This window comes from Hippocampus comes, unplaced genomic scaffold (genome assembly GCF_001891065.2).
Source record: "Hippocampus comes isolate QL1 unplaced genomic scaffold, H_comes_QL1_v1.1 scaffold135, whole genome shotgun sequence".
Taxonomy (NCBI): Eukaryota; Metazoa; Chordata; class Actinopteri; order Syngnathiformes; family Syngnathidae; genus Hippocampus; species Hippocampus comes.
The window spans coordinates 863,798-889,833 of record NW_017805583.1 but is presented as its reverse complement, the minus strand read 5'-3'; the positions used below and the strand labels follow the sequence as shown (position 1 = coordinate 889,833).

General features: G+C 40.9%; 1 protein-coding gene across 1 annotated transcript in view; it reads right to left on the bottom strand.

Moving 5' to 3' along the window:
* The window catches only part of adcy2a (adenylate cyclase 2a), a 55,601-nt gene extending 34,908 nt beyond the window's left edge, over positions 1–20,693 (bottom strand). The window contains exons 1-4 of the mRNA XM_019880080.1: positions 20,582–20,693; positions 15,552–16,080; positions 9,729–9,926; positions 1,870–2,031 (exon numbers count right to left, since the gene is read on the bottom strand). Of these exons, the coding sequence (XP_019735639.1) occupies positions 1,870–2,031; positions 9,729–9,926; positions 15,552–16,064 (873 nt within the window). The 5' untranslated portion in view covers positions 16,065–16,080; positions 20,582–20,693. The remainder of the gene's footprint in view (positions 1–1,869; positions 2,032–9,728; positions 9,927–15,551; positions 16,081–20,581) is intronic.
* Positions 20,694–26,036: the final 5,343 nt, after the last annotated feature.

Genomic DNA, 26,036 nt, shown 5'->3' with positions numbered 1-26,036 from the left:
ACTTAAAATCATTGAATCTGTTTAAGTTTCTTTCCTTCAAGATTTAGTTATGCTCTGTTTAAACGATCCTCATTTGGGAAATGATCGAGACAGTTGTATAGCATTTTAACAATGCTGTTATTTTATACTGAATGTCCTTTACAATTGTATCAAAACACGAAACATAGTAGTCAAATTGTGATATAATGGCACACAACTAAAGAAGCTTTTTTTGAGAAAAATATTGAGTTTGTTTTGTAAATTTAAATAAATCTTACTTTAAAAAAAAACATATGTGATGTGCAATTGGCTGGCATCCGATCGCCTACTCCCCAAAGACAGCTGGGATAGGCTCCAGCACCCACCGCGACCCTTGTGAGGATTAAGCGGTTCGGAAAATGAATGAATGAATGATATGTGATGATCAATAGGGATCATTGGAGGAAAAAACAGGGATGAAAGGATCACAACGCACAGACTGCTAAAGTCATTATGCTATAATCTAGCCAGCAAAATCATGCCTGTGCTTTTCAGAGAGGATTTGTGCACGTTGCACAGAGCTAACATGGACACTCATGTTAGTCCACTTTGAATTTAGCATATAGCTAGAAGTACATTACTTAACTTTTATAATTTCCCGTTAAAATCTAGTGATGTTTGTCAAATGCTGACTTTAGCTGTGCAATTACTGGCACTCGTCATACTGGACCCACAAAAGATTTGACCGCATTCCGATTCAATACATCCAATGCATGTAAAAGCAGAACGATCGTTTTCAAAATGATAGACGGACCTATGATAACATTTTCCTTTGTTCAATAAAACAGACCAAAGTATTGTCTTAAATGGACCATCGCAATTAAATTCAATGAGCAGTGCAAAGTTATCGTGGTAGTGTTAATGCCCTCCGGTAATCTGGTGAGACAATGAACACAAATTTCAAGAACTTCATACGTTGACCTTAGTGAGCTTCGATCTGAAAGATTTAAGTTATCACACTTTCAAGTTAATTAAAACGTACCGCTCTCTATGGACTCCAAGTGTGAGTACCTGCAAGTGTCTCTGCCAGCGAAGGACTACCGCCAAGCAAAATCTATTGAAGGGCTTTCATTTTGTGTTTTTAGGACAAGCTGGAGAAAACATTTGGTGTTATTGGGACATGTCAAGCTTATCTCAATCTGCTTAGTATAAATGCAATTGACCTGCAAAATGAAAATGTACAATGTGCAACTGTGGACTAAAATGTGGACTTTGCCTGTGATTCACAGCATGTGCTGTTCACATTCAGAATCACACTTCTCTTTTCTTTTTTTCAGTTTTAGATGAAACATCACCATCATTTGCTTACAAGACAAGTGTTGTGTACTAAGAAACTAGATACAATCATTGAAATCATGTCACTGGTGTCGGGTGGAATCTTTGTACCTGTATCTCCAAAATCATCACTTTTCATGACACCAAAAAAACGGCAAGTTTGGTCAAACATTAAGATTGCGTCGACAAAGAGCGATAGACATTTCAACACTTTAGTTTGGCCAAGAATGTAAAAAAAAAAAATGAACAAACACACGTGGTGCAAGAACAACAGTAACCATTTGTGTGAAAAGAAATAAATGTACCAAATAGTAACAGGACGCTTTGGCCCGATGCCGGTGAGGTGCAAATGACAACATCTGAATTAAAAGACATTTAAAGTTGCATTTGGAAAATGAAACATATATGAGGTGATATGACCTTCATGGTGTGACCTTGTCATTAATGTGAGAAAATGCCAGTGGCTCCAAAACAAAAACAAATCAAGGTTCATTCCAACTTCAGTTGAATTGAATTAGTGAATCCTATTATTCCTGCAAGACCTGGCTGAAATGTCTCCATGACTGTAAGCCTTACCTGCCATACGACAGGTTCCATGTGATCAGCTGTGGTGGACAGGCAGACACTCAACACAGCGGTGTGCGAGGCAGAGGTGAGAACACTAGCGATGATGGCATCCCGCATGGAGAATGGCAGCATCGTGTAAACCACAAAAACAATAAATAAAAAGAAAGATACCTGTGGAGAAATACATTATACATCGTTATGAAATATTCATTTCAAAGGGAAAGCAAATTAGTTGAATGCAAACAATAAATAATATTTTTATAGATAAAATTGTAGTTATTTTTATACATCTTTTGAGTTTGGCGATATTTTTCTAAATTCACCATGGCTGTTTTATCGTAGTTTCTCTGTGTAATTTAATGACACGTAACACACTTTAAATGACCGATTCTTAAGGAAACCATCCATCCATCCATTTTCTGATCCACTTATCCTCACAAAGGTCACGGGGGTTGCTGGAGCTTATCCCAGCCATCTTCGGGAAGTAGGCGGGGCACACCCTGAACCAGTTGCCAGCCAATCACAGGGCACATAGAGGAACAACCATCCACACTCACACTCACACCTAGGGACAATTTAAAGTGTTCAATCAGCCTGCCATGCATGCTTTTGGAATGTGGGAGGAAACCGGAGTACCCGGAGAAAACCCATGCAGGCCCGGAGAGAAGATGCAAACTCCACACAGGGAGGCCAGAGCTGGAATTGAACCCTGTACCTCTACACTGTGAGGTTGATGCACTAACCACTGGATCACCGGGCCGCTTCTTAAGAAAGGCTGATTTAAATAAAGCTATGCTTTTTTTTTTTTCGCTATGCACAATTATTTCAGTGACACCTATACTCTCCAAGTAGAACTAATGCGGCTATGAGTTGAACTCATGCCGCTATTAGTTGAAGCATGTATTTATTTCTGTACTTATTTAATAACCTGACATAATAATATTAATAGCTCCAACAGCAATGTTGCTGAGTGCTACTTAAAGCTCCACATTGTCTCCATCTGTACCTTCCTGCAGCACCCAAGGAACGTCACTGTGCTCGCTTCTTCTACCTCAGTCTCTGCCTCATCATAAATGCTACATCTTCTACATTGTGGTTTTGTACTAAAAGTATTAATATCGTCAATATTGTGAGAGCATTAAGATCTGACAACAGAGGTATCACGATTTCTGTATTTATCCCTAGTGAATATATACATGGCTCATGAGAAATGTTTCAGGCTAACCTTGAATGCAAAGGCTTGTACAGCACGTGTAGCAATCAAAATGAGGCCCAAAAAAAATCCCAAACAAAAGACAAGTCATTCTTCCAATGAATCTTTGGCAACATTTTGTCCAAGAAACCCCCACAGTGTAGCATCAAAAAGAAAATAAACATCTACAGTACATGTGTGCCATTAAGTGTTTCACTGTTGTGCACATCATAAGCTGGCCCATATAAACACCACCAGCTCTGATAGCTTCCCTAACCTCCCTTGACTGTAGGCTGATGGAAAGGGGACAGTCAGCACTTTTACCTCAAACCTGGCACCTCTAATGTAGCATGGCGAGTGCTTTGCATTTTTACATTAGTGGAGCTCCGGACACACTCATTGCAGTACTCTTTAATACTCCCTCCTGGTGCACGGTTGAGGCAGCTCATCTGCTGGCGTGCATGTGACAAAGAGGTCAGTGTTCTCTCGGGATGCAGTGAGGTGACAGTTAACCTTTCTCTGGTTATGGCCGGCCAGATTGATGTGAAGTGAGGGAAAGAGGTGCGGATAAACTGAAAATGAAACAAATTTCACCATGACATCATGTCAATACATATTCATCCATGTGTTTTCTCTGTCCTTTGTCTTCAGGGTCATAGGTGAGATGGAGCCAACATCTAGGACTGGTCAGCAGCCAATCGCTGGTTGTTCATTTCAGAAAAAAAAAAATCCACAACACTATACACACAATACAAAACATAGTTCATACCTGGTGTCTATGTGTGCCCTGCGATTGGCTGGCAACCGGTCCAGGGCGGCCCCCACTTACTCTCCAAAGACAGCTGGGATAGACTCCAGCACGCCCCGCGACCCTTGTGAGGCATAAGTGGATCCGAAAATGGATAGATGGATGCCATACCAATGGGACCATAATATGTCCTCATGGATGGCAATGATAACTTTCCTTTCTTTGTCAAAAACTGACAATGCTGTTTTTTTTTCACTGCAAAGGGAACATTGTCAAACTGCCTACACCAGAAAAAAATTGTGTCTTGAATTTACTCAATCTTATTACGGCAAGTGTTTGCACAAAATGAAATCATCCGCATCCAGATACATTTGTTAAGCAGATGTATAGTGAACTTAAAAACTATATCTGGATCCAGATGATTTGATTTCGAGCAACATCTTGATGAAATTATATTGAGTATTTTGTGAATTAAACAACAGCTTTTTTTTTTTTTTTATATTAAAAGAAAATAAATCTTACTGTAACCGAGGTAACAAAGACCTAATTGGTTAAAGCTGCAGTAAATGAAGTTTGGGTACTGCTTTTTTAATGTACTTATTCTATTTTGACATTGACATGGGTCTTTTAAGTAAATTTAGGGAAAGAATAGCAAGCTAATTCACCTACAGGATGCTGCTCTTGACAAGTTGACTATCTGACCATTGCATGCAGAATGTCACGACAATGGAAAAAAAAAAACAGAATAGTGTCAAGTGACCATTTAGAATCTTGGTAGAATTGGTGAAATACAGACAAGGGAAGAGAGAAAAAAAAACTTAACAAAGGTAGTGACTTTAAGGTCAAGGCAAGAACTCATGTGATTAATAGGAGGAGGGGTAGGAGGACACAGCACTCCTTTCTGTCGTCTTGATTCTAGGTCAACATCGCCCTGAATTGGTTGAGTGAATGGCTGTGGTATTTTCTGCAGAAAAGCAAAGGCTTTTCTTGTATCATAAAGACAGAAAAGCTTGAAATACTACAGTGGAAAAATAAAACGAGCATTGCAAGTTGCTGTTAAATAAAAGCAAGAAGACAACCGAACAACTGATGACTATAAATGAAAATATGCTAAGTCAAACGAATGCATGGCATTTCCAATGTTCAACAAAGACATGCATTAACTCACTTCACAATGCATAAAAAGGGCAGTGACTGTTGCTTCCAAATATCATCTGGCACCACAGAATATGTAATTTGCTTCAGATGTAATGTTTGTTATCCTACAAGTACCATCAGATATCCAATTGCCACTAACTGGATCAAGAAAGTGGTCGATAATGGAAGGGAGGCCGGGTTAAAGATACCTGCCTATGTTTCCTACAATCCAAGGTTCGGTCGACATAGCAATGAAATTGTGAGAATCTTCCTTCAGTGTGGCTCAGGCAAGCACATAAGGACCCTCGCACTGACAATTATGTCGTCAAGGCGTTTTTCAAGATCCAGGCAACGATGCTGCTACCAGCCCATGAATCAAATCCTCAATACCACAGTGGGTTCATAAAACAAATTATGGAGATGGGGTGTCCGATTATATCAAGCTTTTAGTCCAGTCTCTCTGCGATCCGCTTCAAGGCTTGATTTGCAATGCAAGCATGTGCAATGTACATCTATCTGATACTTCATCCGGCGCAAAAGAATCACTTTAATCGCATACTAAACACCATTACATTAAAAAATACACAATAGGTGCTTAGTTTGAGCCATCTCAAATCAGACTGGGCTATACTGCTAAATGGGATGAATTTATGCAGCACTAGCACCTTCATGGTGCTCAAGGCAGTTAAGTATGCACGCACGCACGCTCGCACGCACACACACACACACAAACACACACACACACACACACACACACACACACACACACACACACACAACACTTCCAAATTAACAGCAGAGGCAAACGTGCAGTGTAAATGAGTACATGAAAAGATAGTTTTTAAAAACATTTTCATTACTGCACATTTCTCTATATCCCCATAACTTGCATCATACAGCCTTTGTTGTAGCCTCCCTGCCGGCAATTTCATGCTTCCACTCAACATATTCTCAGTTCCAATTCATGCTCCACACAACATTTTCTCCGTTCCAAAATGGGATCTTTCAAAGTGTTGGCAGGGCTTGATTTTTTTCAATGAGTCAATGAGTTTACTTCTAAATATTGGTACCTCAAGTCACGCATTGTTTTGGTCATTAACTTCAAAGCCTTTGAACACAAGCTCTGCATGGTGTATATTTGAAGGCAAGTGATTCTCTGGTTTCCTCCCACATTCCCAAAACGTGCACAGTGTGTTTGTTGAACACTCTAAATTGTCCCTTGATGTGATTATGAGCGTGAATGGTTGTTTGTCAATGGTGCCCTGCGACCGGCTGGCAACTAGTCCAGGGTGTACCCCACCCACTGCCCGATGACAGCTGGGATAGGCTCCAGCATGCCTGCGACCCTTGTGAGGATAAACGGATTAGAAAATGGATGGGTGGATAGATTTTTAAATTTTTTTATTTTTTTATTTTTGCGGATGAGCATCTTGATTTTCCCTGCACAAAGTTTGGAGTTGTGCTCACAATGCTAGCAGAACACTAAATGAAAAAGTTTGGACTTATATACACACACAGGTTCCTGCATGAGGGACAGGGAGGATGATAGATGGGAAGCAGATGAGGGTGGGCACAGACATTTCTCAGTGAGGGGTAGAAGCTGGACCACACAGATAAGCCCTTCTCCCTAGCATTAGCAAACAGAGGGGGCTTTGTGGGGAGTGGATAAGCATTCAATTGATTTCAGGTTGAGAAAAGGAGACTGAAATGTATCCAAACCAACCCTGTCTTACTGAGAATAGGAAATGCAACTTTGAGCCTCTACTATCGTTATCTTAACTGGCAGGTCCCTGTACTGATAGGGCAGTTTGTTATCAACCTAAATAGCATTGTTATTTTGACAGCAGACCATGTCTGCCATAAATTGTATTTTCAAAATATGAAAATGTCAGAGATACTGGTGCACGCCTTTTGGTGCTGTGCATTCACATTTGTGCAAATTTCGAGGACTGTGTTTGAAAAACATGATTTTGTCACTGAACATTAACCACAAAAAAAATGATTGTTGAAAAGTAACATTTGCATTTGTTCCCTTCTTTGAAAATGTTCAAAAGTAAGAAAATACATGTCGAGGGAGTAATGGATGTCAAGTCAGGAGTGTGAGTCAACAAGCCAATCTCGTCAGATAAATGTTAATTAACGTGGATGCTGCAGTCGGAGTGCACTGATGGCATAATGGGCTGATATTTTCAGTGAGTGGGAGAAGAATGAATAGAATGACGTGCGAATCAGTGCACCTCAAAATGCTGCTTTGTGACAAATGAGTCCACATTAGACATCTGTATTCATCAGTACTGGTGAATGAGTGTTACTTGTACTGTAACCACAGCATTCACTGTTTTCTGCAAGTTTCATCAATACATCTCCCAGTGTATAGATAAGAGACAGGGTTTTGATCCTGACACATCCAAATGCACTGTAGCCAGAGAAACAATATAATCCATTTAAAAATAATAATAATAATTAAATACATAAATAAAGAATGATCAGTGCAAAATTAACAGTATGTGAATTATCTGACCAATATTTTCAACATCCATCCATCCATCCATTTTCCGATCTGCTTTTCCTCACAAGGGTTTGAGGAGGGGGGTGGGGGGGGGGTGAATGCTGGAGCCTATCTTCTGGAGCCTATAATCCCAGCCATCTTCGGGCAGTAGGCGTGGGATACCCTGAACCGGTTGCCAGCCAATCGCAGGGCACACAGAGATGAACAACCATCCGCGCTCACACTCACACCTTTTTTTTGAGTGTGCATGTTTTTGGAATGTGGGAGTACCCGGAGAAACCCACGCAGGCCCAGGGAGCGCAAACTTCACACCGGAAGGCTGGAGCTGGGATCGAACCCACGACCTCTGCATTTTGAGGTCAACGCGCTAACCACTGGACCGTCGGGCCGCCCTATTTTCAACATATTGTTCTTTTAAAAAAATACGTACCATACTTTCCACATATTGTTCTTTTAAAAAAATACGTACCATACTTTCCGCACTATAAGGCGCACTTAAAAAGCATTCCATTTTCTCAAAAGCCAACAGTGCACCTTATAATCCGATGCACCCTATATATGGATCAATATTCTGATTTCTTGGACGTAGTATTTTAAATGATTTGTAAAGCGCAATGTTGAAGTTGCAGCAGTTGTGAAATCTCTTTATAAATAAAGCTCTATTGTATTGTATTACCTTTAGCGTAGCTCCATCTAGTGGTTGCAAACGCAAGCACAGCCAGTATTGTAGCTTCTATTCTATGTGCCTTATAATGCGGTGCGCCCTATATATGAAAACAGATTTAAAATTAGCCATTCAGTGAAGGTACGCCTTATACTCCGAAGCGCCTTATAGTGCGGAAAATACGGTATGTCTATTTAAAATGTGCACGTAAATATGCCAGATTGGGTCTGGAATATTTGGCAGTGATGCTTAACCACCTAATTTGTAACAATGATGATACACTCACAAGTTTTTGTTCACAAGTTGATAGAGACTTTTCATGTCTGGTCATGCACCGCCATGCCAGAGGTTTTGTTCCCGTGCTTATCGATTGTCTGCATGGAGAAAATGTTATTGACGGGTGGAAGTAGCAAACCTTCATGTGGTATCCCTGTCAATCTTTGGAGACCAATTGCTACAACACCACAACTGTGCCCAATAATCAGAGGTGGTAAAAGGATACACCCTTGGCCTTGGGAGATCACTTTGAAAAAGTTCAGAGTGCTCAGCCTCAGTGATGAAGCAAAATCAGAAATCAAAGCCAGCTTAAACGGTGATATCATCTGCCTCCAAGAGACACACAAGGACCGCATCCTCCCTAAAATAACAGGCCTTGCCCCTGTCATCCATCGCCTGAGTCCGGTACATAGAAATGCGAGCAACACATGCAACAAGTCGGTGATCAAGGCTAGCAGTGACTTCTCCAATAGAGATTTAAAAATACTCTAGGTGAGCACCAAGCACCTTATCATCACCTCAGTGTACAAACCACCTCCTACTCCATTTACCTGGCCAGATATGTGTCGCAATGCCAATGAAGTGAGCCCCGATACTGTATCGGTGACTTTAACAGCCATAATACCACCGCAGATACAATGAAACAAATGATGGAGAAGCAGTAAAATCATGACTAGATCATGAACACATTATCCTAGCAAGAGCCTTAGTCAGTTCTTTCACCTCCTTAAACTTCTTTCCGAGTTTTAACCTTCATGCAGTCTAACGACAGATGCGTTCGGCAAGCTCTGACAACGATGCCCACTAACCTTTCAGTCACGAGTCATGTAAAAGCAATGTAAGCATCATCAAATGTCAAAATGGCCCTCAAGATTTCAACTCCAAATCTGACTGGTTTGGTGATTGTTGATCAACAGATTTCAATTTAAATTGCGAAGAAAGAATATATCTTACCTAAAAATACAGGACTGAAAAATAAAATAGGACGTAGTTTCTGTAGTCTAAGCATTCAAGAGGGGGGGATACTCCTATGTAATCAATGTATAGAGAAGAACATTACAAAGCATGATAGAAGATAGTACTGAAATACCGAATTAGGAAATCATGTGAGAGGTAGGCTCACTTTTCTAAAACCTCTTCACAAGAGAGCTGTCGGCAACCAAGAATTTTCCCTGCAGGGTATTCCAAAGAATTCAAGTTTAAGGCACTTGCAAGTTGGCCTCATTTTCAAACCAGACAGCTATGTTTAGTTATTTATACCATCTATGAATAAATAACCGAACGCTTCACATGCTTTTACACAAGAAATAAATTGACCACAAAATATTTTTCTTGGGCTTACCTGGTCCCATGGACACACGATCCCACCGGAAAACATAAAGAGGTAACCCATAGCAGCCAAGCAGGCCCAGATGACAAGGGAGAACACCCGAAGAAGTTTCTTGAAAATGGATTCAATGCAGACCAAAACAAATACAGCCAGGAAGATCGCCAACGCTGTGGGCACTGTGATTACAAAGGCCACATGGTCCTCGACGTTCTGGAACAGGAATGACATGCATTAGACAACAACACCATGACTAAATTAGCATTAAGCAGTGCAAAAAAACAAAACAACAACAACAAAAAAAAAAAAACGTTCACTTTTTTTTCCTGAGAGTCTTGAATCGATGTGAAGTGTTTACGGAATCTGAATGGTTACATAAGAGACATTAAAAGCCCTGTTTTCATTATGAGCGCAAGTCTAGAGCAAAGTGCGCATTTGAGGAGTTTCCTTTAGTTTGGTATTTTGCTCAAATGTGTACAGGTAGAAATTACATTTTGCCAATCATGTGGCTAAATGGTGTTTTGTAATCTAGAAATGAACAAACATTTAAACCACTAACACACTCTCTAAAACCAGTTGTGACAAAGGTTAAGAGAGGTGAAAATTGATGTAACTGTTTATAAATTGTCTAAAATTTTAAACATCTTTGGACGATTCAGCTTTGCTTGAGTGAAACAGAACAAAACAGCACTTTAGATTTTTATTTATACATTTATGTAGAAAATTGACACGTCTGAAGGGGACATGAGACAACAGAGTACTAAGCCTCACTTCTTGATTCCTTCTTCAATTTTCCAACTAAACAAACAAGCAGGAGGGTGTGAGTCACTCTCTGAGGCACCAAATAGCCCTTCAAGGGAAATAAGTGCGTCAGTACTATCGGATTTGCTCAGTGTAATTTATGGCACCGAATAACATGAAATAAAAGACACTTCACTTTCATCTCGATGAACACAATCTGTCCAAAATGTGTGTAAAAAATAAATATGAATTCAAAAGGCTAAACGAGATGAAAAAAGTACCCCCAGTAATCTTACTTAAAATATATTTATTCATCCATATCAAATGAATTACCTTTACATCGCACTAATATTTCTTTTGCAAGATTTCACCAGGACAAAGAACTTGTGTTGGTTTCTTTTTTTAAATGTAGACTATACTGTAGTAATCTGGATGGAGATGTTTGTGGTCTGCATCGTGTATGTACCAAAGCAGATGCGTTCCCGACTATATTCCTCGACCTACCTAATTGTACCTCATTTGATGTATCAGATTTATAGTGCAAAAACAGCTTTAAAACTGAATAGTATAAATGGATGCTGTAAATCAGCCATCTGTACGGGACTTTGCTGATGAATGTTTTTTTAACTGAGGGCACATCAGGTATAACAACAGACGTTGAACATACAGGACATACATTCAGGATTTGAAGCTGCTTTTCTGTTTCTAAGATTTTTCTGACAAGAAAATAAAATGAAAATAAAATAAAATGTATAATAACCTCCCTTCTCACTCTGCCCACCTTCACCTTTTTGAACTAATCTTGCGGCCGATGTCAAATGGCATCTTTTAGTTATCTTTGGGGGGGGGGGGGCATGTCGCAGTCCGCTGAAAAATGGATGGTCGGCCTCAATTGGCCCCTGCTATTGATCATGATCCCAATGTGTCAGTGTCTGCTGCTGCATCCATATGTAGAGAAACACTTCTCAAAGAAACAATATTGACTCCTTTTATCCAGGCTGGGAGTTGATCGCTACTTTTCATTTTCTGTTTGGGAAGACATGCATTTTGCTGACATCTGAGATACTTTGTGGATGTCAATGATCCCCAGTGAGCCTGTATACACCACACATGAAGGCAAAGCTTTGTCCGGCATTATTTAATTCCCGATGAGTAAATTAAAGTCCATTTGCAGGTTAAAAATTAGGATTGCAAAATCTGTAGTGTGGAATGGCCCTTGGGTTTTATAATTCAGATTTAAATCAAAATTCATTACTGAACATGTCTGTGCGTGTGTGCGTGTGTGTGTGTGTGTGCCTTTTACTTTTCTGACTTTTTGCGATCACTTAAAGAAGATCAATCCTCAACAAGGGGTGTTAAGAGAATGCTACAAGAAAAGAGCTGGAATCTTGAACGTGTAGGGTCGAATTCACGAAAGGATTGCGTGCCTTTTATGTGGAGCAAATCAGTAAATATGGAGCAAACAATTCACAAAGGACGCGCAGATGGTAAAATGCTTCACTCACTGAGATATCAAGCAGAACGCGTCTCGGCGCGGAGGAATTACACACCGCGATACAAATGAGCCTCATTGATAAACAACGTATAATTGTCGAACGCCAGCGCTAATACACATCGAAAAGGCTGGTGTAAACTTAGCGCTCTTCTGTGGAAGCCACTTTTTACGACCTGCGACATCTGAGCAATGTGTCAGAGCGCTCGCCAGGTACATGTCATGATAAATTACATCATTTCCCTCCCACCTACCTGACAAAATAATTTCGGGCCATAAAACAGCCTTTCTGTCCGAAATACTGTTCACATATTCAACATTTCCAAATACATTTAAATTAAAAAAACAACAACAGAAACAGGCAAAGCAAAATGGCATTACATTGAGCAGGCTGTTTTAAAGAGGCGTGTTGTGACTTGTGATTTATGAAAGAGTGTCTCCTCAATTGCCATTGTTTTAACACGGTGTTCTTGGCGCAAAGCAGCACTTTGCGATGTGCGCAATCAGGGGGGAAACAGGTGCAAACTGCATTCAGCTGTCAAACATTGTGGGGCTGTTTGCATCGGTATGCCATTAGCGCAATAGCTTTTGTGAATCGGAAGTTAACACAGCTGCAAATGATTGCATTAAAGGCGATATCAGCGGCCGCAGTTCATTCTTTGTGCATTTGGACCATTGTGTCTTACTGTTTTTAAATGAAACTAATTGGTTCATTTTTGTACTTATGTGTAAAAGTGTCATTCAACATGTTACCTAAGACTTTAAAACTGAGGGCTCCATTTTCGCAGACAGCACATCTACCTGCCGGCCGCAAATGATATTCATACGAGCACAAGGCTAACTGCGTGTTTGCCAATTTGGCTGAATGGTCTCCGCCAAGCCTGGTGTTCCGGCGCAGGATCAATAAAGTTCTTGGAGATGTGCCAGACAGAGTGACTATTTGGTGGCATGAATTTAGTCTAATCTAAAGCCTGCTCAGACCATGTCAAAATCCTGCGGAAGGTAGACTGCTGGTCTAACGTGATTTTGCAGAATTTATTTGGGCGCAGCCAGACAGATACTGAGCTCTGCAGACACATTTAAGTCACCAGCAGTTGTCACCAGCGGATTCTAAGTAACCATTCACATTGTCTCTTGCCACAACTTGGCCAGAGCATAGCAATGTACACACAGATTGCTCTAATCCACACAGATATGTCTCAGTTGAGACTGTGTGTTGTGCTACATTTAAAGTATTAGAGGAGCTGCTCTGATTGGCAGTGACTTAAGTCGGCTGGAAACACTCCCACAGTGGCGCAGCCCACCCGCCTGCAGATCTGCACTCATCCACGAAATTAACAAAACGGTCTGCCTGTCTGTGGCAGTTGCACCACCTGCTACACCGGATTTGCACCGTGCACAGATATACTGCCCTGAGTGTATATTGTTTCAACATTTTAATATTAATAGTGCTTAACTTCTTTTTTACATTTGCCACTGTGAATATTAAAAAAAATAAATGTCTGAATGTTTTATAATGGTTAAACTTGATCCCGGATCATTATTTCCCCATGTGGAACAGATTCTGTTCAACCTCAGAGGTTCTCACTGCGAAATTAATATTTTACATGTCGTCGCCACATATACTTCCATCTCTTTGCTTTTCCATCTGTTGCAAGGCATTTAGATTTTTCCTCCACTAACCCAGCTTCCATCTTCCCTGTCTTTCCCCTTGTAAGCAGGCAATGCAGTGGGACAGGAGAGGATGCGTGTAGTTGCGGAGAGAGTCGGTCTCGCCCAGAGCTGAGCTCCAAAACAGAACAGGATTTAGGTCATCCAGCTCGCAGGAAGGGGTTGGGTGGCGTTAGGATACAAATGGAAGAGAGACAGAAATATGAGGAGGTTAAAGATGACAGAAGCACAGAATGGACAGAAATAGAGGAGGTTGAAGAATGAAATGAGGGTGGAGCAAAAAGGTCACGCCAATCTTGCACCCAGCCAGAGCCAAAAGGCAGGATGTAGGGCAGGAAGGCTCAAGATGCTTATATGATCTCAGGCCAGAAATCCATTGTTAATGGAATTTCTTTGTGGTATATTTATTTAACAAATTTCAGTTACGCAACTTCCTTGTTACAATTCAACCTTTAGCCTCTGCTTAATTTACAAAACACATCGCATTTTACCAGCACATTTCTATGTGATGCCAGCAGCGTCAGACATATTAGTCACCACACCAATTGTGGCTGAAGTGCTGAGTCAGACGCTTCCCCACCTGAATATGTCATCATGGGCAAAACCACAAGTCTATTAATGACCAACGACAAACATCTGAAGAAATGTTAAAAAGCATTCAGCCACCATTCAAAAATGTCCTTCCAAATAGTGTTTGTGTCGTTTTTGCCTGTCCGCATCAGTAGGCAATTGCTGACTAATCAGACACACTGTAATGGATGAGGCAAATGTTAGATGCATATCATCAGAAATGGAAGTTGCTGATGTCAACATCTGTTTGCATTTGGCAAACCATGCAAATCATTTCCCCAAAGTTGATATAGTGTTTGGATGATGTTTGGAATGTTTGGATATGCAAATCTGCAATACCCAGCGACAGTGCTGTGAGGCCCTTTCACTGTATTAGAATAATCCCTCCATCTGAGCAGATTCATCAGGGATAGACTGAGAGAGGCCCTCAATTGGTAAAATATGTCAAACGATGAGATTATGCTTCCCTTAAAAGCACTGTGGTATATAAAAACAGACGTGTTCTTAAACAGTGTAATATCATCCCTTTAGATGTTTTTCACATTAAGTTGCCTTGCGAAAGCCCGCTGGTCATTTGTTGATTGTCATTATAAAGATATTTCGCGTCACTTCAATGAATGATAGAATGAGCAAAAAATGCAAGAAACAAACATTTACCCAATCGTCCTAAAGTAGGTTTATTTTTTTTAAAAATGGGTGTTCTTTGTGTTGGTGTTTTGTGTTAACAACTATCCTGCAAAGAGACATAATGTTGAGGAAAAGTCTGACAAGTTCCCAGTTCTTATCAATGCACCTGCATTTCATATTCAGTGAAAATAGACAAAATACTTGATACCTTTAGACTTTGTCCCTTTATATTTCCCAGGGGGTCTTTGCTTCTTCACTGCATTGAATTTGTCAGCCTTTCCAAGCAGAGATAATCATGTCAAAATATTGAGAGCTAAAAAGCACCTCTTCCTTTCTGTAGTTCGGTCAACCGTGAGCTCAAACAATAACCAAGCCCCTTATTCCCCCCTGGCTTTTATCTAACCCTCTCTTCACATTAGTGCTGCCATGTAGACTGCATGCTGGGGATGTGCCTTTGTATAAGCTTTTTGGCACATGTGTATAAGGGAGCAACTGGAAGCGGTTTTGTGTTTTTGTGACGTGTGTGCCCCTGTTGGTAACCTTTGTCTTGAAGATACTGTTTTTGTTTTTAATTGTCTGTGCACCCATGTGTGAACATTCTCCCATCAACACAGTTTAAACTTGGTAGGAATACCCCAAATATCCTATATATTGATAAGTGTTGTTACGCCAAATTGAAAGTGATGACTTTACGTTCTGTGACATTTGCATAATACATGCATGAATGTAGAACTTACCAGTCCTGATGCAAAGAAGACAGCCAGCAGAGCCAGGCATGCTCCCATCACTATAAGCAGCAGGAACACAATGAGTGGATGCTGCTGGCTCATACAGTAGTACGACTCATACAACCAGTCCTGGGATCTATTCCTCCTCTCCTGACCTCCCTTGCCCCCCTCACCAGCCCGGTCCAGGAGGTACCGCTTCCTCCTTATTGCCTCTTGCCACATGGATCTTGGAGCCGAAAAGGGAGAAGTGTCAGGGAAACTGGAGGAGGCGCTGGCGTCTGAGGTAATACTTTCCACTACCGATGAGGGACAGTTGCTGTGCTCTACTTTCCTCCTGCTGCTGCTCCTCCTGGGGATCCTGATATGGGTGCTCCTGATGTCCCGTGGAACCTGGGGGACCTGGCCACCCCTCTCCCTTCTTAATTCCTTCAGGCTGATACAAGTGAAAGGTGGCTCTGAGTCAGAGGCACCGTGCGCTGGCCCAAGAGGTGGCAAGAACGCGCCAAGGGTTGAGCGCAGCATCCTCCTCCGCCTCCTCCTGCCAACATGTTGGAGCGGGAAGTGAAGGGAGAGCCGAGAATGAGTGCTGTTTAGAGTCAGAGGGAGAAAGTGGGAGGGAAGTGCATAGTAAGGGGAGGGGGAGAGGGCCTATAATGGGGAGGGTAGGAAGTAGAATAAGGTACAGTAGGAGAAAGGGAAGCTCAAGAACAGGTTAGGATGACTACAGTACATCTGTTAAAGTTTAAAATTCATCTGCTCAGTTATCAGATTTAAATGAAACTTTCAAAGGGGTAACGCCGGGGAGATGATAGAGCACATTCACATCTTGCAATCATCCGGACATAGGTGCATAGCCTAGGTTTGAATGTTTCCAGTTCTGATAAAGCTGCAAGAATAAGATACACAGTAAATGGAGCTGCATCTAAAACATTTTAGAGTTCAATTGCCTCCCTTGGCCACTAGAGCGAGGTAAATCTTCAGAAACGATCGCTTCACTCAGAGTATATGAGTCCGCACCCCCTACACCAGCGGTGTCAAACTCATTTCACATTGTGGGCCACATACGGCCTCGGTAGATGTCAAGTGGGCCGGACCATTAAAATTATACCATACTCTGCTATAAATAACCACCATAACATATCTTTCCTTTGTTTTGGTCTAAAGAAGCATAAGAACATTAGGAAAATGTTGACATTTAATGAACATATATTTTACAAAACATTTCATGAAGCACCTTGGATTTCCTTAGACAAATGTGCAATTTACTTTTATCATTCACATATATGCATTGCAACTGATCCCCCTGATTGTACAAAGGCACAAAACAAATAATTGGTATTGAAAAATATAGTCATGCATTTATGATTAAACAAGATTTATAAAGAAAGGAATGTTTAAACCATTTACACGTGCATATAAAATCTAAATGTAATCCCTGCCTACACCTTACAACCTAAGGAGAGTGCTATTAAATGTGTAAAGAATAAAGTAGTCACATGTCCTTGATAGCGTCTGCTGTGTTGGGTCTGTCTCAGTGAGACTGAGGCTGCTGTGGTCTTCTTCTCTGATCAAAACAATGTTGTCTTATACTCTGATCAAAACAGCGTGTCCTCTAGCGGATACTCCAAGAACTGCACCATATTAAAAATATTCATTCCCTGTCTTTTCTACATTTTTTGTTCACTTTTAAATGATCCTGCGGGCCTGATCGAACCCCCTTGGGGGCCGGTTCCGGCCCGCGGGCCGTGTGTTTGACACCACAGCCCTACACTCATCAGAGGAAAATGTGGGTTCTTTTCAGATAAAAAAACTTGTGTTCTTTTCAGATAAAGGTTGATTTTAATTTATTTGGAGTACAATTAATCCACTCTTTTAAGTAAAATTTACTTTGGATATTTTATGGTCTTTGAAGTGTAAATTTTACTCTGTTTAGACTGGGACCAAATAAGTTCTTTTTCAGAGTATAATTTCCTCGATTATACCAAAATGTCCTCTATGTGCTCCCCATTTTTAGCTGAATTAATATTGCATAAATCATAATAACAGTGGAATATAATCCCTCAATTAAACTATACATCTCCTTAAGAAAATGTATCTGTATCCAGATGATTCCCCTGTCCCAACTTAACCAGAAGCAGACACAGGAATAAATATCCCACCGGTGTGAGGAACTCATCTAAAAGCATTTACATATTTTCGGTGTGTCACAAACGAGCGCTCTCACACAGATTCATTTTTTTTCTGGATGTCTAAACCGTTTCGAGACGAGCGTACGACCACTGACCGGATACTGTATGCATTCAGCTGTAAATACACCCGCGTCTATGACCCTATACACACACGGCAACCAGCCAAGAATTGATAAAAGTGCTGCTGCCCAAGTGCAACTTGAATAATGATGAATACAGCGTGACTTGCAAATTCATTTAATTAACTCACAGATCAAGCCAATTTGACACTTGAGATTAAATTACAGCATCAGAGCAACTCAATGGAAAAAAGATATGCAAATTTTAGCATGGCTAATTTGTCACAACAATTCAAAGTTTTGAGAATCTAGAAGTAATATGTGACATCGCATGATGCTCATCTCTTCTCTTAAATTATCAATTCGCACATCATGCATGTCCTCAATAGAGTCTTGAGTCAGCAAAGCTGATTTCAGGCGAGAGGCCGGATACAACCTGGACTGGGTACCGGTCAATTGCAGGCATATATGGATTCACATTCACACCGACAGATAATTTAGAATCTTCAATTAACCAAAGAAGCATCTTTCGGAATGTGGGAGGAAGCTGGAGCATGTTGAGAAAACAATTAAAAACTTGGAAAACCTGCAAACTACATAGGAGGGCCTGAGCAGACATTCAAACTGTCAACTGTGAAGCTCTTATATTATATTACAGTAGAATGTATTGCATTTAATCATGTCATATTGTAGATTAATGCTGATCCTTCCAATACCAGATCTTTATGCTTTTATGATGATTCCCAAATCAAAATCAATTCATACATTAGGTACTTCAGTCATTCAAACGTGAATGTACGACATATTACTCGAAACATGGTGGACACCGAAATAACGAACTAGTACTACTTCTCCCTCTTGGGTAAACACATAACAGGTAAACAGAGTGGCGCGCCACACTGCTCAGTGACTCAATAAGTCTGACTGTATAATGGCATTTTGGCAGCGTGTAAGGAGGTGTCATGTGTGGTGCTAATTCAACTACAAACATGTAATTTGTGATGTTTGCATGCAGAGAAACGGTAAGGAGTTGTGATAAGTTGGCAACACAACAAATTTTGTGGAATATTTACCATTTGCTATTTATCCAACTGATTGTTGGGTCATGAAATGTGCTAAGTCTTGGAGTCTGATTTCCAGTAGACACAAGAGCTTGAAGGAATGACTGCTCCTCATCTTCAGTTGACACGCCATCAGAACGGATTTCTCTTAATTGACCTGACTTTGTCTTTAGCCGAATGCTTATGAAACTTGGTGGATGCTACAAGGTGGGGGGAAGGGCGGTGGGGGGGGGGGGGATCAACGTCTTTTGTGCAGTTCAAGTTCCATCTGTAAGGTAAATCAGTGCTGCAGTGTCTGTCATTCCGAGATGTGCAGCTACATCTACCATTGTGAGTCGCACAGCACGTAGAGACAAACAACCATTCACACTTACTGAGTGGGAAACGATCCCACGCTGCCCGTGCACAAGTAAGGCATGTGTACCACTACACCATTATTAACTTAAATCAAACATCCATCCATCCATTTTCTGATCTGCTTATCCTCACAAGGGTCACGTAGTGGGCTGGAGCTTATCCCAGCCATTTTCAGGCAGTAGGCGCGGGACACCCTGGACTGGTTGGTTGCCAGCCAATCGCAAGGCACACATAGACGAACAACCATTCGCGATCACAGTCACACCTAGGGACAATTTAGAGTATTCCACTCAGCCTGCTGTGCATGTTTTTGGAATGTGGGAGGAAACCGGAGTACCTGGAGAAAATCCACGCAGGCACGGGGAGAACATTCAAATTGCACACAGGAAGGCCGAAGCCGGAATTAAACCCTGGACCTCTGCACTGTGAGGCCGGGTGCTAACCAGTCGACTACCGTGCCGCCTTAACGTCTTTATAACTTCATTAATTAAATGTATTGGACCACACAATGCATTCTGGAACCATAGGTATGCAAAATAGGTGTATATGACATGACCATGCCTACGGCAATGTTAAAGCTTATATGGGCAAAGTATTACTGCTTTCGTGAATGTCACAATTATCAAACAATTTTGGCGTTGACATAAAAGTAAGCTACATGAAAATCGGTTGTGAAATGGGCAAGTTATGACCTATTTTCAATGCACATGCATTGCCTTTGTTTGCTCATGCATTTGAAAATAAGCTAATAGCTTGCTGACCACTGAAGTTTTTTAATCAAATGGTAACTAAAGAACAAGATTCCAAACTTGTGTTTCCAAAAGTCTAAAACAGTTGGCATTCCTCAATGTAACTTGAAGCCAACTGTATTCAATTTAATTCTTTGCACTTCACTGGATTCCTTGAAAAGAAGTTCTGAGACCACATACTGTATTTTGATTGGGACTTTTTCCTTCCACAAGATATTTGTGTGTAATTGAATTTATTGATTGATTTATTTTTAGTTCATTTTCTTGTGTGTTCCATACAAAAGATGTATTTTATGAAAAAGTGGAAAGGATTTTTATATTTATATATGTTTTAAATATATTGCAATACATTTACAGTCGAATGGTTTACAGTTGAAGGACGGCCCGCATATCACGAAAATCTGCGTAATATCAATGCCAATTGTGTATAGTTATGTATCATTTTACCCATCCGGCCCACTTGGCAATAGATTTTCTTCCATGTGGCCCCTGAACTAAAATGAGTTTGACACACTTACTCTATGTAGCTTTCATAATGACTAAGTGAAGATTATAGTTCAATAAACATGCAAAACAGCCTTATGACATTTACAATACGGAGTACAAAATAAAAATACACCTTACCAGCTTGCAGTTGCAATGAGCAGAGGCGACTGTTCCACTGCTTGTTAGCGCAAGCCAGGGACAATGAGGGTCCTCAGTCACCCTCCAAAGGGATTTTACATCAGCTTTCAAGATGAAAGCACCTGACTATGTTTGAAGATGGGTTACTGTCTGTACCCAACTAGAGACAAAGTGTGAGAGTAGGACTGCAGTGAGTTCTTAATTGCATCTTTGGTGAACAGTCCTATAGGAATGAATGTCACATGGATGAGGCTGCCATCCCCCACCGCCCCCATTTGGTGGGCGGCCAAGGTAAGATAAGAGTAGCGAAAATGTCGGACAGGTTAGGCCTTCTTCTGGATTCCAGTAGAAAAGGCTCTACAGCTGTGTACGCAATCTTTTTACATAAAGGAGCTCAACCGAAAATAGAATATTTTCTGCTCGTTACTGTTAGCATAGCGAGCGTTAAAGAAAATAGAACCGGGATTGGTGCTGAAACCCGGGAACCTTTCACAGGCAAAGTTAATTTATTTTTATACCAGCAACTTCGACAGGCAACTTGCTCCTGGTAGGAGACATTAAAAAAAAAATCAAACTCAGATCGACTGATCACAAACTGTGGTGAAATCCCCGATAAACACTGTCACTGGTGTGATAGACAAGAAAATGTTACAATAATCAAAATAAACATACAAGTTTTTAACCATTTTAAATGTTTGTTTGTTTTTTCTTCCATGTTCATAAAGTATGTTTTTATCTTTAACGATACAGTATTTATCTTTTAATATGAACAGATTTTGGTCATATTACAAAGAATTACAAATTTGTCAGGCTGTAATATTTTAACATGTCAAATGGAAATGGGTGTTGTGCGCAGTTGTGGGATAGGATGTAACCGACCAATCAGAACGGATTCCCTCATTTGCATTAAAATTAGGGTGGTCAAAGAAGATGCAAAGTTTGACATTGGGGAAGTAGAAATAGACCCGCTGGGGTCCGTGCATGACATTGGCGCACGCAAAGTGAGCTTATCCAGGTTAATTACAATATCTCCCCTTGAAGATGATGCAAACGGCCATGCATATGACTTGGGCAATTGCAACCTGCCTTGCCCCCACAATGGTGTATCTGTGTGTTCCTTGAGCTAGGCACCAATCCTTCATGCACCAGCTCAAGAGGTGCAGCACTGTCTCATCTCTCCTTTCATCCCTGCATGGATGTGATTTGGTTCTATTAGTGTGATGTGCAACACAAAATACATAAACAGCAAAGTGGATATTGAATTTCCCCTTTAGGGATTAAAGTCAGTATAATCATGCAAACGTAGAAGAGGAAACCCCTGCCTGAGCTGTCACCTTGTCAGGGTGGAGGAGTTTGTGTGTCCCAATGAACCGAGAAGCTAAGTTGTCTGCGGCTTTATGTCCCTGGCAGGGTCACCCACGGCCAACAGGTCCTTGGTGAGAGACCAGTTCATGCATTCCTCAAAGACTCGTTATGATGATGGCTGAAGACGGGGGCAGTCCTATCCCCAGCTTCAGACACTGGTTCTTAGGACATGGATGGTCACCTCTCTGACAGGGAATAAGCCTGAGCTGGTGTGTGAAGTTGAGCAGCTCTGATTATATATAGTTGGCTCACCTCCATACACAACTTGGTTTCTGGTACAAATCCTTTTGAGAGAGGTTTGACTCTCTTCCATTCTGGAGTTGCCCATGAAGAGAAGCACCAAGCAGGTGTGGGCATACTCATATCACCCTCGGCTCGGTGCCTGCACTTTGGAAGGATGGAAGGGTAGCCTCACTCTACCCACTCTTCTTGGAGTCGTTGGACTGTGGTGCTGTGGAGTGCTCCTGCTGAGAAACTTCAATGCTCATTTGGGCAATGACAGTGAGACCTGGAAGGGTGAGAGTGTGAGGATTGGCTACTATCTTAATTGTAAGAGTATACATATTATCGTGTGTATAAACTAATTAATTAGTTTGCTATAATTTGCTTAACTCTTAAAAGACTATTAGGTATTGACGACGTTTTCCCTAATTATTTTGGCATTTATTCATCCATCCACGTTTCATCTCAAACACTGCACATACTGTGAAAACATAAAAGAATCTTCATTTATGTATTATGTAAGTGTCCAGTCCAGCTAAGATGCTCTTTTGTACAGCAAGTCTGTTACGACCAGAACTGACCACAATTGATTGTAATTGATTAGGGCTAGGGTGAAGGTTGTGCACATCACGGATCCCCTTTTTTCTGGGTTTGCCCACATGATGTTTGCAAGCCAAGCCGTTGGGCAATGTGATGTCTTGACAAGGCAAAATGGTAACCCCCTGAAATGGATTAAAAACACATCTGTATTTCCTGCTTAATTCATATTCCACGAACTAATTACTCAGTGTACCATATTTAGACTAGTGGGGCCACACACAACATACAGTATAATTGTAAAGAGACTTGTTACCTTGACTTCCCCTTTAGACAACTAGGGCTCTCTTCTTATGACTAGCAAATGTCTAGTGCGAGGAGTGGTCTAAAATTGCGCAGGGGTGGGCTAGACTTTGTCTTGTTATTTTCGCAAATGCACGCAGCTTGATGCAGTTTAAAACTGGTGGTTTGCGCCGTTGGGGGTGTGAACGAGAGGCGCATAGTCCTTGGCATGGCGGAAGGAGAAAGTGATTTGATGGAGTCCATGCAGAAGGTCAAAGCACATTTAGGAGGGAACTATAAGTAGACATCCACAGATGGATGATGTAAAGTTGGCTTGGGACATTAAAGATCTGTGAAGTGGGCACTAAGAGACTGGCTTTCACCCCCAGTACTGCACATGCCCGTGTGCCCCCCCCCCCCACACACACACACACATACAGCAATTACGTTCTGAACTACAACAGCAATAAGTGAAATCCACGATACAGAAATAATCTGGCGAAATACTCCGGTCTGTGGGCCACTCCGGACCGTGCCGCACAGATATAGGCTACTTTAAAAAAAAATTATTACAATGCGGTAGCCATGTGTATGTGCCCTAAATGTACATAATCACCATGGCAGGAATGTAATGGATGGTTTCTTGTCCATGAAATATCAGTCGGACAATGAAGTGGGCCTATGTCATCACATATCATCTTCTCGTGCATGCGCGCGCACGCGCGCACACACACACACACACACACAACACACACACACACACACACACACACACACACACACACACACATCATCCCAACCACATTGCAGTCTTACTAAAACTATTACTTGAGATCATAGTGGATGTATGAATATATATCCATCCATCCATCCATTTTCCGAACCACTTTATCCTCAGAAGGGTAGTGGGGCATGCTGGAGCCTATGCCAGCTGTCCTCAGGCAGGGGACACCCTGAACTGGTTGATGAATATATATGTATTAATAAATATTTCTTGAAAGAACAATGAACACTTTGAACACTACATCAAAAGCACAGCTCTTTCTGAGTCACGTTAACAGACCTCAAACTGCATTGCGCACTTCGTGTTCCGCACCTCTGGGAATTCTGTGTGCGTGGGTGCAGTGGCGGTACTCGCTTGGATGGATTCTTTTGTTTATAGAAAGTTAACAAAGCCCTACTTTGATATGAAGTGGGTTGCTGTTGTTGTCCAAAAACTTCACAGGGCCTTGAAGAACAGAGTGTGCTTTTTTTTTTTTTTTTTTGGTCAGCTTGCTTTAGTATGTCTTGGCAAGTGCACAACCTCATTTTCCAATTAAAACACTGAGATGTTGATAACGAAGCAGTAAGTACTCCAATGCGCCATGTTGTTGGCATTTTATTTAATGTACCATTTAGCCAGAGAAGACCAGGGAATGTGCTTAGTATCTTTTGTTTCCAAACACAAATTTTTACTTGTTTGGAAAGACCAACATGAAAGAAAAAATAGGGTTGTCATCAATTTTGGTCCTTGAAAGCAAATGCATTATTTTGCTGAAAGGAGAAATGATCAGAAAAGGACTCACTTTTTGCAGCATGGTTAAAAACAGAACATAACTGTTTTGTGTAAACACATTAAAACATTTTACTGAATATACTGTTTTGTCTCCTCGTTTGAGTCTGATGTGGAATGTGAGCGAGTAAAGTCTATTTTGTGATACATTGGACAAACTGGCAGCCCTCATTTTCTTAAGTAACATGTTAAACCCTTCCCACCATCTCTTGTTTTTTCCCCTTCTTTTTGTAATGGAGGGGGATTTCCTGTCATAATAATAATAATAATAATAATAATAATGCATTCAATCGATTTCTGTAAAGATTCATATAGACTGATGCCCAATGTTGTCATATTTATGAATGAAATATGATGCCCACCACACATACTGCATTCACGGATGTCCGAGTTTGCCTCCTTTTGATTACATTTCATCCAAATTACATGACCTGGAACAATACTTCTAAGTCGTCTACTTTTAGCCAATTCTGTAACGAGCACACGAAGGCTTGCGGATATGTGAGTTATTGCACTCCAGCACAGGCACACTGTTAACAAATATAGAGCAGCAAGTGCCTGATTGCTTCTTCAAGATACTTCTGTGTTAAACACCCATCCATTATCTGATCTGCTTATCCTTACGAGGGTCACGTACATGATTTTGTCGCCCTTATTTTGTCAGACAAGATTGGTCATTGCCTGTCTGTCAGTGTTTAAGATTGAGTTGCTCAGTAACACGTCACAATATCAAGCTTTCTTTCATGCCTTCTGCATCCAGCCCTGCTCACCATTACGACTATTTTTGTTTTCTGCATCCAGCCTGGCTCTCTGTTGTTACTTTGTATACTTTGTTTGTATTTTTGTATATGATGACTTTTTACTTTGCCACTGCCGTGTTGTGTCTGCATCTGGGTCTAAATTCTGCTCCTCACGTGAGAATGGCATTATTATGTATTAGGGTTAACATCTTATATCTTGATGTATCTTTATGAAGCTATTGTTTTAAATATAGGTCAGCATGGTCCTTTTTTTTTTTTCCAATTTACCAGACATATTTAGCGTATTTGCACAAAGTACCGGCGGTGGCAGATCGGTTTGCCTAAAACCAGCATGAATTATACTCTTTTGCTTAGTCTCAGATTGGAAAGAAAATCGGTGGTCTCAAACATCTCAACATGGAACATTGCCTGATGCAATTAGAGTGCGAAGTCACACTGGAACCTGACCAATATCCTATAAAGTCTATTAAAGAACTTGATTCTTGTTTTGTGGACAAGGACATTGATTTCTCTAAGTATGTTTATGCATTAAAGCGTGCTCTCCTAGTTTACTACGCAATAAAACTAATTCAAAAGTTGCACAAAGCGCATTGATTCACTCAGTTTAGCTGTCACCTAAGCGCTCTGTCAGAACTGCAAATAGGGAATTACTGTATTTGTCCAACAAAAGCCTTGGTAAAGTTTCGAAAGCCTTAACTTGGTGTTACCCTCTGATGCGTTTATTGTACAGTTCCAC